The sequence below is a fragment of the Crocodylus siamensis genome, chromosome 4 (genome assembly GCF_052110815.1).
Source record: "Crocodylus siamensis isolate JL-2025a chromosome 4, ASM5211081v1, whole genome shotgun sequence".
NCBI lineage: Eukaryota > Metazoa > Chordata > Crocodylia > Crocodylidae > Crocodylus > Crocodylus siamensis.
In genome coordinates, this window is record NC_143398.1 from 83323732 (window position 1) to 83337644 (window position 13913).

The 13913-nt window shown below is 42.5% G+C and overlaps 1 protein-coding gene across 1 annotated transcript; it reads left to right on the forward strand.

Annotated features, from left to right (window-relative positions):
- Positions 1 to 4558: 4558 nt before the first annotated feature.
- LOC149865921 (uncharacterized) lies at positions 4559 to 13449 on the forward strand. The gene is made up of 4 exons (XM_090041022.1): positions 4559 to 4936; positions 11054 to 11236; positions 12614 to 12695; positions 13105 to 13449. The coding sequence occupies exons 1-4, from the start codon at positions 4872 to 4874 to the stop codon at positions 13240 to 13242; spliced, it is 468 nt and encodes a 155-aa protein (XP_089897148.1). The 5' UTR covers positions 4559 to 4871; the 3' UTR covers positions 13243 to 13449.
- Positions 13450 to 13913: the final 464 nt, after the last annotated feature.

A 13913-nucleotide genomic window follows, 5' to 3' on the forward strand; every position in this document is an offset into this window, starting at 1 on the left:
CATTTTATCTCTGACATTTTTCACTTCTAAAAAAACTGTTTTAGTTGAGTTTTTTTGAAGATGTATATAACCAGTAGCACAACTAGGGGGGCACAACCGGGGCAGGAGTCCTGAGTGCTTGCTTAGGGATGTGGCCAATGACATGGCAGCAGCCAGAAGTGGCTGCTGCTCCCATGCGTCTCAGCTGCCCTTGATGTCTGACTGTGTTGTTACAGCTCTGTATATAATTTCCCCATTAGGCTGATGAATAGTTGGAATCCTTGGTGAGATTCTGCTGCCATGGAAATTAATGGAAATTTTACCTTTGACTGCAATTAGAACAAGACTTCATTCATAATAATTAATGTACTTCCCTTCGTAGGCAGGAGGATAACAAAACCAATTCCAATACATGTTTAATAAACACTCTACAATCTCTCTAAATATATTTTTTGCAACATACATGCCACATGGAAGGGTACCTGGAAAGTTGCTTTGAAAAGTATTTCAAAGTATTTCTATTTTGCATAACTCACACTTCATCATTCATGAATAATACACCCCTTCTAAACTTATGTTAATAAAACCTTTAAAATAGTCAAAGCATTGCATATGAGTATATTTGTAGAAAAGATAATGGAGCTCAGCTCTTGTAAACACACCCCAACTCCTGAAAATCTATTAAATTATCATTGCTGGGAACTATGCACGTTATCTTGAAGGTGGCCTTTCATACACTGTTCCCATGCAGTTTCATGCACTACTGCTCTCATATAATGATCCCATATCATGCATGATGATACCATGACTCACAGATGGCTTTAATACAAAAAGCCTTGTGTTGAGCTGTTTTCTTCACATACACATTGGAAACCAAATTATTCATGAGTAACTGAACTTTTGTTAGACAACTTGTGCTACTCAAACTCTAAATTCATAAGGTTATTCAGGCATAGCCAGAAAAGAAAGAAACCCTAGTGTGTAGTATCATATGTCCTGACCAGCCCATAGAATGCCCTTTGTTTCTAAATTGGTTACTAGTAAGGTTTATTAAGCAATAGGGGAGAGCGTATTTGATGCACATGAATACAGTTCTCTGTTTAACTGGGAGGTTTTTACAGTATTTAGGTAATGATATTATTTCCAGTGAATGGTTTTCCAAGATCGCCTATGAGAGGCACAAGCCTTATAATTGGTGCAAATGGCCCCTAGTTAATACTGCTGAAATTAATGAAATTAACTTAGTAATTAAAATACGCTTATGAAACTACCCTTAATATTTACTATGATATAGCTAAGTGCAGCACAGGATAAAATGCTACATAACTTGTGCAAAATGTTTCATTTCCTCTCTCTCTAGCCTATGATCTTCTTCAGTTTACTGTCAATGGGATTTTTTCTGCAGATATTTTCTTTTTCATGATGTTCTTAATTTCTCAAGTTCTGATCACTGTCCTCTGTTAAATGTTGCATTTAGTACATAATAGGTGCAATGAGAGTACATGACAAAGATCTCAGCTATATCTATCTTCCTACAAAATAGATAGGTCATTTTCATTACCTGATAATTGCTCATGTTAAAATTGTATCATTGGCCTCTCCTTGAAAAGGTAAGATAATTTGTGAAGAATAATTCTTTTTGTGTTTGATATATTGGAATGCCCTGGTATGAATAGTATAGAATCACTCTTTTTTTTTTTTTTTTTAGCTGGAGGAATCTGACATTATGGGTATAACCTTGTGTTAGCTAATGATGTTTCTATTATTCAATGGGGGTTGTACAATTGATATCTCTGGGAGCAGTGGTTGATAAACACTGAGCCCTTCTGGAAATTCCCCTGTATAGTTTTGTAGTGGATTTCAGAAAGATGTCATATGTTTAAAACATTTGACAATGTAATTGTCCACAAATGAATACATGAATAATCCTCACCAGTAATTACTGAAAAAAAAAATCAACTGAACCAAGCACAGTGACTTGAAGACTAAATTTGGTTATTAGAGAATGAAAAATAAAGTCATTTTAATCTTCTTTCAGTGCAAAATTCAGCATTATCTTTATTATCTAGTTTGGAGGTCATCAACCTATAGCCCACAGATCAGATCTGACTTGTGAATAGTCTGGATGCTGCCTATCCTCAGTAGCTCAGGGAATTGACAGCAGACTCTATCCACAGTGGCAAAGGAGGTGTCCTCAAGGTCTTTTTGCCTGCCCTGTTCAGTTTACTCTTGCCACTGCAGCAGGGGATGCATCAGCAGGGCACCTACCTTTCTGTAGCTATTCCCTTTGCGGAATCTGCTGATTTCTGGGAAGCACTGCGTATGGACTGCAGTGAGGGCTGGGTTACAAGCAACAGCCCATCACGACAAGTTTGCCACCCCCATACGGATATCAAATAACCAGTGACTCTCTACATGATTAATCTAATAATGTAGAGAGTCACTGATTATTTGATATCCGTATCAAATAATTAAAGTTTTTATATCTCATTTAATGGAGAAAGCTAACTATATTATTAAGTGCCTCCCATTTCATAGGTTAGATACTGAAATCCTGCATGAAGTGACTGGTAATTGTTAACAACAGATTTGGACCCAGCACCTATACCTTTGTTCTAGACAGGCACAACCCTCAGACCAACCACAGCACCTGCCAGTCAAAAATGGGCAAATTTATTGATACAGAATAAGAACAAAAAATCAACAATACAAACAATCAAACAATTCTATATCCATCAATCCTAGGGCTGTCATCAGAGTCAAAGCACATCTGCTCAGGATGCAGGATCCACTATGAGGCTCTCTCTCTTAGGTGTCAGCAGTCTGGAGGTGGGATGCCGAGGTCCACAGCCCCCCTCCAGTGGGGTGCATGAGACAGGTTACTGGTGTGTCCCCTCTGTCGATGGCAGCCTTGGAGGCCCTTCCTGAGAGATGGGGACCCCTCTCAGGGAGCAAAATGGGGAGGGATGGGACCAAGGGTGGGATGAGAAGGAACAGGGAGGGAGCCTTTGTTAATCTCAAGTCTCTCCTTTTGTATTCTCCTTCCCCATTGATGACTCCTGATGACTCTTCATTCATGGCTATTTCTGGTTGGTTGTTTCTCTGTGGTCACACATCCATGTAGCCTTCCGGACCTTCTCTTAATTTGGTCTGTTCCCCCAAAATTGGGCCTTAGCCCCCCCTGCTTGTTGAGGCCTTGTGGCTGGTGTCACTTATCTTGTGTTATGGGACAGTACTTCTTTGATTCCCAGGCTGTGTGTCCTTGTTGTGTTAGACAACCTGTCTGTCTTGAAGGCTGTGATCTCATGTTATAGTGTGCCCCCTTTCATTCTCAGGCTGTGTCCATCCATTGGCCTTGTTGTGCTAGACAGCCTTCTACTTCCAGGACCATGAAAAGCTGTGTGTGTCTCCCGAACTCTTTAGAAATCCCTTAACCCCCGCTGCCCATCCTGATCCCTTATAATACATATATCTATACCTATAAGCCAATTCCCCCCAAACAGGCCTTTAAGTACCATTTCTAAGCCAACAGCAATGAGTGTTTGATCAGTCTTAAATATCAGTAGCTGTTACTACAAAACTCTGCTTCTGTTCTCAGTCAGTTTGCTGTGTTAAACTGTGTTACATAATGTCAGATCAAACCCCTTGTGCATGTTGTTCAACATAATACTATGTTAGTCAGCACTGAATTAAAATCCATTTCAGCTCTCTGTCCTCTTATCTATGGTAGATAAACTCAACATAGTAGTTTGTTTGACCTTCATTCTGGGCATATACAGAAGGTTTGTTCCTTTTACATAGAAAGAATGAGTCGAGTCTTCCTTGACATGAAATATAGTTCAAGTACAGTTGGGTATGGCTACGCTGCATTACACTGCAGTGACTGCAGCACATCATAGACATACACACAAGCTAGGTTTAAACTAGCTAAATCTGGTTTAGGTAGCAGTGCAGCCATGGTAACATTGAATCAGCATGGCTAACTGCCTGAGTATTCCTCCTGCTTCTACAAAAGGTTACGAGCTCTGTGCTGCAGCAGCTATACTGCTTCCAGTGCCTAAGCCAGCTAGTTTAAAGCTAGATCAAACTTTGACTGAAGGGTAGTCTAGTGTCATGTAGCTATACCCAGAATGTAAAAAAACAGTAGTAGAATCAATTAGATAAAGAAGGTAATTTCCCTGGTTACTGTAATAAAAGAAATTTGAAATACATTTCCAGCTACTAATTAACTCAACTTTGTAGCCTAGATTCATTTCACATGCTGTTTTATAAAACAAATGTTTTGTGCATTTCATAAAAGAAATACTGTTAAGTCTAAACTGTGTTATATGATGCACGTGACAGTACTAGAAGACACAGATTTTTAAATGTATGTTGAACTACTTAAATTTGACTAACTGCGATTTTCCAAATCCTTCTGTGCCTATTTGCATCTTTAAGTTCCTAAATACCCTTAGGAGTTTATCCTTAATTTTTTTAAGGTAGGTAAAAAAGGAGCATGGCATGTTCCATTTTTATTTATGCCTGATCCAAAATGTATAGAATTAATGCAAATCTTTCTGTTGACTTTGGCCTTTATATCATATTTTTATGTCTTGAAGTGCTCTTTCCACTGAACACTTCAATGACTCTGACGTAAGGTATATACTAATATATTCTGGTATATATTCAGGAGATCCCATTGCACCATGTAATAGAACTCTTGACTGAAGTCAATAAAACGGAGGTATAAAAAATGCGAACAATTAAATTGTTGGCACGCAGTAATACTATATCTTTAAAACAGAACATCGTCACATAGTGCACAGTATCACCAGAAGTTAAATAGAACCATACCTATTTAACAAGAGGAATTTCCTTTTTTTTCAGACCTCTTGCTGCTTTAGTTTGAGATGGTACCCAACAAATTTCCCTCTCTTGCTCCAAAATTTGAGACCTGGATACAACCAGTCAAAAGGTAAGCAGTACTCTAGACAATCTAAATCATGCTCTCCCTAGTGGGAATGAAAAGAATAATCTTGGCAGTGTGTTTCCTTTATTGGGATGAGGAGATGGAAAGAAGCTTCATTAAATAGGAATAAGAACAAAAACTTGTTTGGAAACATCTCTGATACATATTGAGAGGAGATTTTTCACAGAAATTATGGCCCCCAAAAGCAGGAAATGAATCTTTCTTCAGGCCTTTTTGGAAATAGGTGAACCAAAAGTAAATGAATCATCAAACTGAGAACAACATTCTTAAATCATCTATGAGCTACAGTTTTTCCATATGTCTATGCACAAATAGAAACTAGGATAAAAGTTTCTAAGATGAGTACAATGAAAGTAAACTATATTCTTACATCTACTTTATGTAATGTATTCTGTTTTATAAAATATTTAGCATCAATCTATGCATTATAAGTTAAGCCAGGAAAGAATCATTTATTAATAAACAGAGATGTAACTCCTCCATTTCACTTGTCCCTTGAACTGCATTTGCAGATACACTGTAGGTTTTATCAGGTGTCTGACATTAAATTTATGGTCATTTTTTTCTGTAGAAATCAAAATGGGCCTAGAATATATATTTAGGACATGGCATTTTCCTAAAAAAAATAGATACAAGGTGTGGCAGTGCTTTAAGGGCTGAAGCAGGCAGCCGGCAGGTGCTTGATTAAGGTGGCCATTTTCAAACTTAGACAAGGCAGGCAGAGGCAGCAGTTTGCTGCTTGCAGCTGAGGGAGCAACATCACCCAGCTGAGCTGCTGCTTACAATGTCTTAGAGGTAAGGGCAGGAACTATGGGGATGGCAAGAGGCTCCTGATCCTGGGCATGACCTAAAACTGCACCCTGCTGGGGTACAGAGGCCTAGAGGGACTGCCTGTGGTGGGGTAGTGTCATTCAAATGCCTGGACTTTAAACCTCCCCAGTGAAAGGTGAGAAGGTGTGCCTTAAAATTCCAGCTCCCACAACTAGGTGGATAACCCTGTAGTAGGGCCCAAGAAGGTGGAGCTATATAAGAGAGAATGGGCTAGCTGCTCTGGAGCCTGACTCAAGATGCCCTCAACTGGTCAATGACCAGAAGGGTCAAAAGCGCCAGAGTGCCCACAGGCAGGGGGCTGGGGTTCTGAGTGGCATAGAGGCGAGGCCAGGGTCTGTGTGGCCAAAGGTCCCACAGAGAGGGCCACTGCTGAGAGGTAGAAGAGTGAAGGGAGCTTGGCAGCCCAGAATGAGGATGGAGTAGACTGCCTGAATATGAGGGATCTGGTTGGAGTCCAGACTAGGAAGTTATGAGGCCCAGTGTGGGGCAAGAGCCATTAAGAACTTGCAATACTATCAGCAAGGCATGGGCCATGGTGTAGGGTCAGTGCAGAGCCATGGATAGTGCCCCCTGTCATTGGGGCATTATAATGGGCAGCCTCCCATTTAGAACACCAGTTTATTATTCCAGCAAGTCGTGGCAGGAGAAACTGGGTGGATTGCCCTACTTAGGCATGTGGGCGGGCCGACATGAGACCCAGCCCCGGGATGACCCTCTGTTGCATAAGGCTTCCACATATTAATATGCTGTGCATAGATATACTTATTGTATAATTCTGGAATGAAACTGCTGTTTATGTAAGACTGAGAAATTATATCATCGTCTTAAACAAAGCAGCAAATTCGCTCACAGGGCCAGCATGTGGAATGAAAGTAAATTGCGTCTTCCTTTCCAGTTCTAGGAGAAAAGATATTGTTTTAGTCGCTGGTGCAAGATGTGGTTCTTTCAGGGATGGTCGTCAATGGCAGAATTCTAATGGGGTTTGCTACAGCAGGGATCTGGTCAGGCACAGGACCTTCATAACGAGATTTCTCCCTGTTGATGCCCCTGTGTTCCACATCTGACAAGGGCAGCTATGGGGTGGTACAGGGCCAGCACTGTAAGCTCTAAGGCTTACCTGGGATAATGGAATGGACAAAACATTCTGAGATGCGTCTGAACACAGAGATGCCTGGCATATAAGATGCAAATTGAATAACTGAAATAGCCCTAACCAAAGACATGAACAGTTTGTACAATTGCACCTTTTAAAGAGAAGGGGCTTTATCATTTGGGAACATTTATCAGCTGATCCATGGCAACTGTCTTATCTGTTATCCCTAACTCACTGTAAGTGAAGAGGGTACTATCTACTCCAAGAACTCAGCCTGTCCAAGATGACAGCTTTGGCCTCAACTGGTGGCAACACTTTCATGCATTGGCCACAATGTAGTTTGAGATCATGATAATGAAGGTACTAAACAAGCAGCTCAGAATTCTTTCCATCAGGCAGCAATGGTTTCCTGCAAAAATGTTATCTGGTAGATCTGGCTCATCTGAAGGGGAGAAATAGTGATACTCACTGAAGACGAGGTGATATCTTCAGGTTAATGGAGTTTTAGAACATCTACTCCTCTATATATTTCTTATGTTGGATAAAGAATAGCCAGTTTTACTTGACTGTTGAATAGGCTGGCAAAATGTTCATTGCAACATTAACTAAAAAGGGGATGGCTGAATTTTTTATGACTATTTTCAAGAAGAAAATGTTCTCATTTTTTTGATTGGCTATATTGGTGGGACACTTTAAGGTCTTGAAATTCCTGCTCTTTGGCTCTCTTCTCCTTTTTGACCTGCTCTAAGACCTGGTCTGCTGTTGCTGTTTCTGTTGATCACTTAGGGCATATGTAGATGAAATGGGGGCCCTAAATTGAAGCAGTGGGTTTTTAAAAACACCGCTTCAATTTAGGGTTAAGTAAACCCCCGTGTCATGTACACCTGTGTCTTACCTGCCTCTCCAGTGGTAGGAAAGGTAGGGCAAGCTGCTGGTGGGCAAAGCAGTCCCTGGGCTTTGGGGGTGGAGGGGGTTGGTGTTTCCCTCCACAGCAACGGCGGCCCTCCCCCAGGTATCACCCACCCATAGGCACCCGGCTCAGGCAGTCCTGGGGGGAACCACAGCCATGGAGGGAAGGGCTGGGTCCCTGCACAGCTCATGCAGGCAGGCAGGCTCCAAGGGAAGAAAAAAAATAAATAAAAAAAAATCGGGCTCACCACCTTTTTTTTTATTTTTGTGGAGCCTGCCTCCCGAGCTGCTGCCAGGCTGCCTGCACAGTCCCTGAGCCACACAAAAGCCCGGTGCTTTGCTCCATGGCTGTAGGGCATCAAACTAAAACTCCTTGGAGGTGTTTTAGTTTGCTCACCCCGAAGTCATTTAAGGCGCATTACACCGCCGAATGTGCTAAAGTGGCTGAAATTAATATGCAACACGCTGCTGACATGTATAAACACTAGCACCATTAAAATGGTGCAAAAGCATTTAACCTGCTTTAAAGTGTTGTGCACACATGCCCCTCATGTAGTCCACACACGCCTTTAGACGCTAAATGGATTGTTTCTGTTTTCTTCTTGTATATTTGCTTTACTAAAGGGCCATACAAAACACCTGATGTCACAGATGAGCACATACAATTTGCCACCATCTCTTGAATATAGTACTTACATTATGTGGAGTACGCATTTATGCCATTCCTAGTTTGGCTTTATCAACATAAACAGAAACAAAACAATAAAAAGTTCAACTCAGACTGCCTTCTTAATGTTGTCTTCTCATAAGCTTTCTTTCACAGGACTCTGCAATTCATATTCTCCATGTTCTCTCTGGGGCATCTCTCTCCACGATGTATGTGTGACAAGCCACTTTATACAATGGCTGCACTTATACAAAGGCTTAATTCTTTTTCAGCTGCTCCTTTCCTTTGATCAAGCACGGAAGGAGCCAATTGAAAAGCAAGGCAAAGCGAAACACCCTTCCCATTTGAATGTTCAAAAATCTCAGTGATTGATGAAAAATCAAATGAGACTTAACACACAGTGTTATTTATTGGAATTTATTATGGAATCTAGAAAAGGATGTACAGTGGTATCTTTCTGGTAACTGTTCTACATTATCTATATTTAAAAAAAAAAATCTCCTAGGCTTGTTTCATTATTTGTATTATAACTGAGGGCTCCACTGCTCCTCAGGGACCATTCCATCTCTTGAATGAATTACTCCTGACATTTCACTTGGAATTTGAAACATGGAACTTTTAAACATGAATTTGAAATATGAAACTCTGGTTTCAGGCAACTTTTACTTGCTGGTTTCATTTACTGAATATACAACATATAGTAAAATAAGGGTTGGAAGAGAGATGAAAACCCACTTCTTAAGTGGATGGTTGGTTTTACCCTCTTTTTTCAATTTAGGGGCTGTTGATTGAACAAATGAGTCTGGATAGCTTTCATGGATATACTTACTCTTAAGCTCTCAGAAGATTCAGGACTAGTTTGAGATGAACTTTCTGTAATAGGTTAAATCTGGGGCACAACTTAGGCCACTAGAACATCAGGTTTAACACAAGCTTATTGTTACTTACTAAATTACTTCTTGTAGTTTAATGATTGACGAAAACAGAATGACCTGAAAATTGAAGATTCTCAGCAGCTTTTGGCTCAGCAAAAGAGATTCTGAATGTCCAATACTCAGCCTTTCTTCTTGCCGTAAGAGTAGAATTACTGGATTTTTATTGGTGCACCTGATATTGAAGTGTGGCCCACTGTCTTTTCTTATAGCTATCCCTTGAGAAGGACTGGAGCTTTCAAAATTGTCTGTTGCAAAATATGCACAACCAGACATATACTGTGCTGTTTTTCACATTTCTTTCTATTTGATGGAGACTGCGTGGGGGAGACAACAATCTGAACCCAGGAGAAATACAGTGAATCAGCCTGTTCTTTATGATGAAATGTTCTCTTGTGCAGCTGCTGTACCTTTGAGGGGATCCCCCCCCCACAATAAACTTCAGACTTTAATCAGAATTTAATCAATCTCAGTTCTAGAAAAACAAAACACATTTCACTGTAGTTTTGAACCAAAAACATTGCCTGACAGTGGAAACTAGTGCCTGTAACCCTGAAACAGTGAATAAAAGAACTCGCTAAACTTGTACAATGGAGCTCATTTTACTTTGGCTGCTAGAGCAGCATTGATTAATCAAACTGGACTATTGTGTGAGTCAGGCACAGCCTCTGGTTGGGAGCAGCAAGGAACCATATTGTACCAGGGGAAATTCTGGAAGGAATTTCTTGCTGAGTTCCCCTAGAGTATAGGCAGGGTGCACCAATTGTGACTCTGTTTTAGATAGTGCAGCATGTTATCTGCAGTTGTATCTGGGAATGTTTTCTTGGTTCGTGGGGATAGACAGAGAAGTAGCCCTATCTTCTTTGGCTGTCTTCCACTGTGGAGGATGCATAGAGGAAATAGTTAGTGCCTTAGGGAGGCACAAATGCTCTAGACAGTAGTGTGACCAGGGTGGAAGAGGTTGATTAGGCCAACAGCCCTGGGTACTGACTTTGTTGTGGGGGTGTGGGGATACAAAAATAACTACTACGATAGTGGCAGCTGATCGCCCTGCTACAACTGGCACCACTGCAGAAGCATTGCCATGTGCACTGCGGCTGCCCTGGGCACAAAACTGCTCTGCTATGTCTCTAGGTCAGGGGTTGGCAAAATACAGCCCAGGGGCTGGATGCGGCCCGCCAAGCCATTCTATCTGGCCTGCGAGGCCCCTAAAAACATTTTAGAAAATTAATATTAATCTGCCCTGAGCTGCCTGCCATGCAGCCCTCAATAGCTTGCCGAAACTCAGTAAGCGGCCCTCTGCCCAAAATAATTGCCTGCCCCTGCTCTAGCTACAGGTTTTGTTATATTCTACAGACTTGTAAGGTAGAAGGGGAGAGTACCTTGTACCTCTTCTCCCCTGGGATTTGGGGAGCAGCCATGGACATTTTTTGTCAGTTGAAGAATCATGAGATAGCAGGTTTATAAATGTTGTTATACTACATAAATTAATTGACAAGGTCAATGGCAAAACAGTAGTAATACCCCATTCTCTTGCACTTAAGTGGATTTCTCTGGAATATTCACTAGTCCAAAAGCAGGCAGTATACAAGGTGTTCCTGGTATGACTCTAGGACCTAGAAACATGTCTGGAATCTCCAACAGTGTTTTTCATTCACTTCCTGATGAAGACGCCAAGAATGGAATGCTGAAAGCTGCTCCAATGTAAGAACCATCATCTATAATGCTTCATGGTCCTCCATGGTTCAACTTCCATGGGAAGCCACCGTCAGAGATGCTGTGTGCTTCCTTTTTTGGTCTGATTATGCCATGGCAGTTGACTGGCAGCCCTGCAATCTGTTGGAGTTTGGAAGGTGGGTATGAGCTAGGTGACTGAATCTCCCCCAAATAAGTGCAAGTTAGACAAACGTTTGTACAAGATAGTTTATACAGGGATAATCCTGCTGTGAGCTGGAGGTTGGACTAGATGATCTGTTGGGGCTCATCTGTGCTGCCTCATCTGTTGGTCCTAGTGAGGATGGGGAAAGGCATGCTCAGGGTACCTAACTGCATAATGAGCAGGTTTTGTGCACTGGGCAAAAACCTGGTGAGGGATGTACATATGTTGAACCCTAGGCAAAACCCTGCCTGGATGGGAGAGGGTGTGAGTGCCTAGACAAAACCCTGACAGGGGGTCAGGTGAAACCTGGACTGAACCCTGCTTGGGAAGAGAGAACTGGGGTGGGAAGAGGGAATGGGGGTGAAAGATCATTGTCCTTGGTCCCAGGGGCTCTAAGTCTCTAGGTTAGTGGTCTCCAACCTTTTTAAGTAGGGGATCACCTTTGGCACTTAAAAGCAACCCAAGATTTACTATGAGCTGCTGCTACCCTCCCTTCCCCGCACCCCCCTTCCCAGCAGGTATATCTTTGGGGAGGGAAGGGGGGGCAGATTGAGGCAGAGGGAGAAAAAATTATTTGGGGGGTGCACCTCACCTGGCTGGGGCCCCACTCAACTTGTACCTGCTCTTGCTTCTGCAGCACTATCCCTCAATGCGCGGGCCTCGATCTAGCCCTTGCCACTTCTCTCCCCCATCGACTGATCTGCTGGGCTGTGGCATGTGCATGTATGCACAGAAGCACTCAGCCCCCCACCCCAGCCTCAGATCAATGCCAAGAGGCTCTACGATCTACCACAAGAGGCTCTGAGATCTACCTGTGGACCGAAATCCACTGGTTGGTGACCACTGCTCTAGGTGTTGCTTATATAGAATGGTTTGCCTGGCCTTGGGTGTTGCTGCTCCTGCTACAGAAGCAGTTGTGTGGAGTCTCTTCACCTAGCTGCTGCTGCTATAGCTACAGCTTGGGCTGTTGCAGCATCAGTAGCACAGACTTCTTGGGAAGTGACCATTCTGGCACCCTGCACCCCCCCAATCCCACTCTGGGATGGTGCTCCAGTCCCCTAGCCACCCAAGTTTACTCGCATATTCCAGACCTAGAAGTCTGCCAGTGAAGCTCCTCTGGGCTCATTTCTGATGACCAAACTCTGGTACACCAGAGACCAAAGACTCAAGAGCAGGCACTCACAGTAAGTCTGGGTCAGCTTCACTGGTGAAACTGTAGGTCTGGAGTACATCTAAGGATTCAGGTGGGCATGGTACATTTAACTTTTCTTCCCCAGAATCAGCTGTTGACACAGCATAGCCAAACCGTCAAAGTCCCTACTAGCCTTCTTTCTCTATTATTTTATGACAGGAGAGAAGCAATGCAGATTGGCAGTGAGAAGTACTTTGAGGGCATACTGCTTCCTACCTCTGCAATCACCAAACACCTAAAGGTATCTTCTGCACCACCATAAAAATGATTTGCAGCCCCAGGCTGCTTAGTAGACCTATCGCGGCTTCTAAGTTTCTAACTTGCTTCTCTGGCTAGACATTTTTTTTTCATTATTATTAATTTTAATTTAAAATAACAGAACAAACTTTTACTTTTCTTTTAGATGCAAATCTAGCCTAGGCCAACTGGCGTGATGTGACTATTGCAGATACTCAGGAGAACTAGTTTATATAAAATGTAGCTCCTGGCTTCTGAGTGTCCTCATCCACTGCAAGCAGTTTGTGCTTGGGCTCTGTTGTCTTCACTCACTGCTTGGAGGCCCCTGGGTGAAATAGAAAGTGCTAGTCAGTATTTACAAGATAGTAAATGGCTGGCTCTTCATTTCTAACCTTGTTCTTATTCTCCCAAAGGCAAAACTTAGCAAAGCTGAAACCAGGACCTTCACCTCTGCAATGCACTCCCACTGGAGCCACGTCTTACAGCAAACTTGGCATCCATCAGAAGGAGCTGTAAAATGCACTTCTTTTAGCAGACTTCAAAGTTATTAAGAAATATAAAATCCAAAGCTCTTAGAGCCAAATTTTTGAGGATTTATTGACTTACAGATACAGGAATCAGTGACAGTTAGACACCCAGACCCATCTGAAAATCTTTCAAAGTGTTTATCTGCAGATTTATGTTCCTAAATCCCTTTAGAAACCTGACCAAGAGCCAACTAGATGAGCTTATATCTTTTTCTGTATTAAAATGTGGAATAAAAGAAATTAGGATCCCTTTGTTTGGAATTATTAATGTCCAGGAACAAGTGAGCAGGAGTGCCATGGCTGCAGCTTCCCCTTCCCTCCAAGGGCGGGCAGCTGAGGCCAGCACAGTTGGGGCCAGCCACCCTACCCCACCCAGTGTAATCTGCCATATGCCAGAGGGCGACTGGCATGGGCATTCCCCAAGGTCAAATGGCAGCTTTCTAGCCACGTAGGCCAGATCCAGACACGCAGGCAAGTGCAGTTTGTTGTACCCCTAACTTTTTTGTGGCATCACAAACTACATTCCTGGCACATTAAGCTGTATATGGTGCTGCTAATTTGCTAACGGGATTTCCGGAAAATAAACCCCCCCCCCTCTGAATATAAAAAGGTTCAAAGCACACCAAAGGGACGTGAGCTGGGACAATTGTGCCCCTACCCTGTTTCCACATCCCCTGTTGAGGCACCCTGCACCC

Coding starts and splice junctions, on each gene's coding strand:
- LOC149865921 (XM_090041022.1), top strand. CDS start 4,872: ATGGTACCCAACAAATTTCCCTCTCTTGCTCCAAAATTTGAGACCTGG. Junction 4,937..11,053: donor TGGATACAACCAGTCAAAAG/GTAAGCAGTACT, acceptor TTCCTGATGAAG/ACGCCAAGAATGGAATGCTG. Junction 12,696..13,104: donor CAATCACCAAACACCTAAAG/GTATCTTCTGCA, acceptor ATTCTCCCAAAG/GCAAAACTTAGCAAAGCTGA.